The following is a 5,236-nucleotide window of genomic DNA, read 5'->3' as shown; positions in this document are numbered from 1 at the left end:
CATTCCCTCCATCCCTCTAAACATCAATAAGCTTCATTAGCTAGTCTGTAATCAGATTGGCAGAAAAAGAACAGGATGAGGGAGAGAGAGAGAGGAGTGCAGCCAGTGTGGGTGTGTAGGAGGACTGAGAGGGGGGACCGGAGGGGGAGAGGGAGGGGAACGGAGCAGAGCAGAGCCTTTTCCTGTTGTAGTAACCACACGCTGCCTCCCTCCTGTTACTTCACTGCAGCACTCGGCAACAGCAGGACTGGGCAACAGCAGCAACACCACTTAGCGGGAGACACACAGTAACCCGGCTTTTCCCCCTCCTCTCTCTCTCTCTCTCTCTCTCTCTCTCTCTCTCTCTCTCCCTCTCTCTCTCTCTCTCTCTAGCTCTCTCTGTGCGTGCTCAGCAGAGCTCTCCTCTCTCTCTCTCTCTCTCTCTCTCTCTCTCTCTCTCTCTCTCTCTGTGCGTGCTCAGCAGAGCTCTCCTCTCTCTCTCTGTGCGTGCTCAGCAGAGCTCTCCTCTCTCTCTCTCTCTCTCTCTGTGCGTGCTCAGCAGAGCTCTCCTCTCTCTCTCTCTGTGCGTGCTCAGCAGAGATCTCCTCTCTCTCACTCCTGCAGCGTATTACAGCTTTGGTTTAAGTGGACACCGCTCCGCTCCTCGCCCACTGCCTCTGCATGACTGTTACAAAGGTAAGAGGACAAACCTGGGAAGAAGGAGAGATGTGGGGGTTGGGTGACAGTTGAGACAGGACACGGCTGGTTTGGGGCTCAGCAACACATGGGTTGCAGTAGTTTGGCTGTCTTGTACCGTACGTGTCCTTCACACTAACAGTCCTGTTACCAGGCAGGACTGGGACAGAGGGTTTCAGCTCTACCTGGGACAGCTGCTCATGGTGTAGTATTGTACTACGGACATGTGCACTGCTGTACAGCTAGAGGAGCAGGTGGAAGAGCTTGCGTGTGTCTACTGGGGGTGAAAGTCAGTACCACAGTTGCAGGTCAAAACAGGGACACACAGCAGTGCTTAGACTTTAGCTGACTGTTGATATCATACAGTATTGTACTACAGACTCATGAGAGGATGGGGATCTGGTGTGAGTTGACTTGGGGATTGAAACTTGGGCTGTAGCAAGATACAGCAGGGTTTGAATTTAGCTGGTGGTTCTAGATCCAGTTAGAGTTCTGTGAGGTTCCGTATTGTAGATCTAGTTAGAGTTCTGTGAGGTTCCGTATTGTAGATCTAGTTAGAGTTCTGTGGGGTTCCGTATTGTAGATCCAGTTAGAGTTCTGTGAGGTTCCGTATTGTAGATCTAGTTAGAGTTCTGTGAGGTTCCGTATTGTAGATCTAGTTAGAGTTCTGTGGGGTTCCGTATTATAGATCTAGTTAGAGTTCTGTAGGGTTCCGTATTGTAGATCTAGTTAGAGTTCTGTGAGGTTCCGTATTGTAGATCTAGTTAGTGTTCTGTGAGGTTCAGTATTGTAGACCTACTTAGAGTTCTGTGAGGTTCAGTATTGTAGATCTAGTTAGAGTTCTGTGAGGTTCAGTATTGTAGATCTAGTTAGAGTTCTGTGAGGTTCAGTATTGTAGATCTAGTTAGAGTTCTGTGAGGTTCAGTATTGTAGATTTAGTTAGAGTTCTGTGAGGTTCAGTGTTGTAGATCTAGTTAGAGTTCTGTGAGGTTCAGTATTGTAGATCTAGTTAGTGTTCTGTGAGGTTCAGTATTGTAGATCTAGTTAGAGTTCTGTGAGGTTCAGTATTGTAGATCTAGTTAGAGTTCTGTGAGGTTCAGTATTGTAGATCTAGTTAGAGTTCTGTGAGGTTCAGTATTGTAGATCTAGTTAGAGTTCTGTGAGGTTCAGTATTGTAGATCTAGTTAGAGTTCTGTGAGGTTCAGTATTGTAGATCTAGTTAGAGTTCTGTGAGGTTCAGTATTGTAGATCTAGTTAGAGTTCTGTGAGGTTCAGTATTGTAGATCTAGTTAGAGTTCTGTGAGGTTCAGTATTGTAGATCTAGTTAGAGTTCTGTGAGGTTCAGTATTGTAGATCTTAGTTAGAGTTCTGTGAGGTTCAGTATTGTAGATCTAGTTAGAGTTCTGTGAGGTTCAGTATTGTAGATCTAGTTAGAGTTCTGTGAGGTTCAGTATTGTAGATCTAGTTAGAGTTCTGTGAGGTTCAGTATTGTAGATCTAGTTAGAGTTCTGTGAGGTTCAGTATTGTAGATCTAGTTAGTGTTCTGTGAGGTTCAGTATTGTAGATCTAGTTAGTGTTCTGTGAGGTTCAGTATTGTAGATCTAGTTAGAGTTCTGTGAGGTTCAGTATTGTAGATCTAGTTAGAGTTCTGTGAGGTTCAGTATTGTAGATCTAGTTATAGTTCTGTGAGGTTCAGTATTGTAGATTTAGTTAGAGTTCTGTGAGGTTCAGTATTGTAGATCTAGTTAGAGTTCTGTGAGGTTCAGTATTGTAGATCTAGTTAGAGTTCTGTGAGGTTCAGTATTGTAGATCTAGTTAGAGTTCTGTGAGGTTCAGTATTGTAGATCTAGTTAGAGTTCTGTGAGGTTCAGTATTGTAGATCTAGTTAGTGTTCTGTGAGGTTCAGTATTGTAGATCTAGTTAGTGTTCTGTGAGGTTCAGTATTGTAGATCTAGTTAGAGTTCTATGAGGTTCAGTATTGTAGATCTAGTTAGTGTTCTGTGAGGTTCAGTATTGTAGATCTAGTTAGTGTTCTGTGAGGTTCAGTATTGTAGATCTAGTTAGTGTTCTGTGAGGTTCAGTATTGTAGATCTAGTTAGAGTTCTGTGAGGTTCAGTATTGTAGATCTAGTTAGTGTTCTGTGAGGTTCAGTATTGTAGATCTAGTTAGTGTTCTGTGAGGTTCAGTATTGTAGATCTAGTTAGAGTTCTGTGAGGTTCAGTATTGTAGATCTAGTTAGTGTTCTGTGAGGTTCAGTATTGTAGATCTAGTTAGTGTTCTGTGAGGTTCAGTATTGTAGATCTAGTTAGTGTTCTGTGAGGTTCAGTATTGTAGATCTAGTTAGTGTTCTGTGAGGTTCAGTATTGTAGATCTAGTTAGAGTTCTGTGAGGTTCCGTATTGTAGATCTAGTTAGTGTTCTGTGAGGTTCAGTATTGTAGACCTACTTAGAGTTCTGTGAGGTTCAGTATTGTAGATCTAGTTAGAGTTCTGTGAGGTTCAGTATTGTAGATCTAGTTAGAGTTCTGTGAGGTTCAGTATTGTAGATCTAGTTAGAGTTCTGTGAGGTTCAGTATTGTAGACCTACTTAGAGTTCTGTGAGGTTCAGTATTGTAGATCTAGTTAGAGTTCTGTGAGGTTCAGTATTGTAGACCTACTTAGAGTTCTGTGAGGTTCAGTATTGTAGATCTAGTTAGAGTTCTGTGAGGTTCAGTATTGTAGACCTACTTAGAGTTCTGTGAGGTTCAGTATTGTAGATCTAGTTAGAGTTCTGTGAGGTTCAGTATTGTAGATCTAGTTAGAGTTCTGTGAGGTTCAGTATTGTAGACCTACTTAGAGTTCTGTGAGGTTCAGTATTGTAGATCTAGTTAGAGTTCTGTGAGGTTCAGTATTGTAGACCTACTTAGAGTTCTGTGAGGTTCAGTATTGTAGATCTAGTTAGAGTTCTGTGAGGTTCAGTATTGTAGAAAGAAGACCAATTTAGAGGACATTTTGGAGGCTGTGCTTGTACTGGATGCTGAAACTCTGGTAGTTGCCAGGCAGGTCAGAGCCTGGAGGATTCTGTGTGTAAAACTTGAAAGAATGGGAAAGGGAAAGGGGGAGACCTAGTCAGTTGTCCAGCTGCAATGCATTCAGCTTGAATGTATCTTTCCAGCATTTAACCCCAACCCCTCTGAATCAGTGAGTTTCAACCATGTGATTAGAAGCCTTACTCAAGGACTGTCCAGGCTGGTGCTGAGGTTGTACTATTTATCTGCCTGTCAAATGGTCACTTGGTAGGAAATATTATCACGTGTCAACAAGTGAACTTTCAGTCTCTCAGGGTTTGGGACAGAGATAAACCCAGTCTGCCTCCCACATGCATGTGGATGCAGAAAGCTCACACTGTCATCATTTGTAAATGTCAGTGTGTTTCCATATGTGGAAATGCCAGTGTATTTCCCTGTGTGTAAACATCAGTGTATTTCCCTGTGTGTAAACATCAGTGTATTTCCCTGTGTGTAAACATCAGTGTATTTCCCTGTGTGTAAACATCAGTGTATTTCCCTGTGTGTAAACATCAGTGTATTTCCCTGTGTGTAAACATCAGTGTATTTCCCTGTGTGTAAACATCAGTGTATTTCCCTGTGTGTAAACATCAGTGTATTTCCCTGTGTGTAAACATCAGTGTATTTCCCTGTGTGTAAACATCAGTGTATTCCCTGTGTGGAAACATTAATACATTTCCCTGTGTGTAAACATCAGTGTATTTCCCTGTGTGTAAACATCAGTGTATTTCCCTGTGTGTAAACATCAGTGTATTTCCCTGTGTGTAAACATCAGTGTATTTCCCTGTGTGTAAACATCAGTGTATTTCCCTGCGTGTAAACATCAGTGTATTTCCCTGTGTGTAAACATCAGTGTATTTCCCTGTGTGTAAACATCAGTGTATTTCCCTGTGTGGAAACATCAGTGTATTTCCCTGTGTGTAAACATCAGTGTATTTCCCTGTGTGTAAACATCAGTGTATTTCCCTGTGTGGAAACATCAGTGTATTTCCCTGTGTGTAAACATCAGTGTATTTCCCTGTGTGTAAACATCAGTGTATTTCCCTGTGTGTAAACATCAGTGTATTTCCCTGTGTGGAAACATCAGTGTATTTCCCTGTGTGTAAACATCAGTGTATTTCCCTGTGTAAACATCAGTGTATTTCCTGTGTGTAAACATCAGTGTATTTCCCTGTGTGGAAACATCAGTGTATTTCCCTGTGTGTAAACGTCAATGTGCTTCTGAAATGTTTGTCTGTGTGCAGCATCAATGTTGATTAGTTGTTCATTAGATTAATATTGTTTTACGAGATTAGTATTGATTGCTGAGTTTGTATGTGTGTGTGTGTGTGTGTGTGTGTGTGTGTGTGTATCCATATGCGTTAGTGTCTGGGTGGGTGAGTGTTGTTTGTTGGATGTGTGTGTTGCTGGTCGGTGGCTGAGAGTAAAGCTTAGAGTCATCAGCAGGTTTGAGCGTCTTAATCAATTAAGGAGCAGAGAGAGAGACAGAGAGAGAGAGCGAGAGAGAGAGAGAGAG

The 5,236-nt window shown here is 42.2% G+C and overlaps 1 protein-coding gene across 1 annotated transcript in view; it reads left to right on the top strand.

The window, feature by feature from the left end:
• Positions 1-539: 539 nt before the first annotated feature.
• LOC121838749 (coronin-2B-like) overlaps positions 540-5,236 on the top strand; it is an 87,037-nt gene continuing 82,340 nt past the window's right edge. Inside the window, 1 exon segment of the mRNA XM_042317010.1 lies at positions 540-675. Within this exon segment, the coding sequence (XP_042172944.1) occupies positions 661-675 (15 nt within the window). The 5' untranslated portion in view covers positions 540-660.

This window comes from Oncorhynchus tshawytscha, unplaced genomic scaffold (assembly GCF_018296145.1).
Source record: "Oncorhynchus tshawytscha isolate Ot180627B unplaced genomic scaffold, Otsh_v2.0 Un_contig_3847_pilon_pilon, whole genome shotgun sequence".
NCBI lineage: Eukaryota > Metazoa > Chordata > Actinopteri > Salmoniformes > Salmonidae > Oncorhynchus > Oncorhynchus tshawytscha.
Note: the sequence above shows the minus strand (reverse complement) of the source record. Positions and strands in the feature narration are given on the sequence as shown.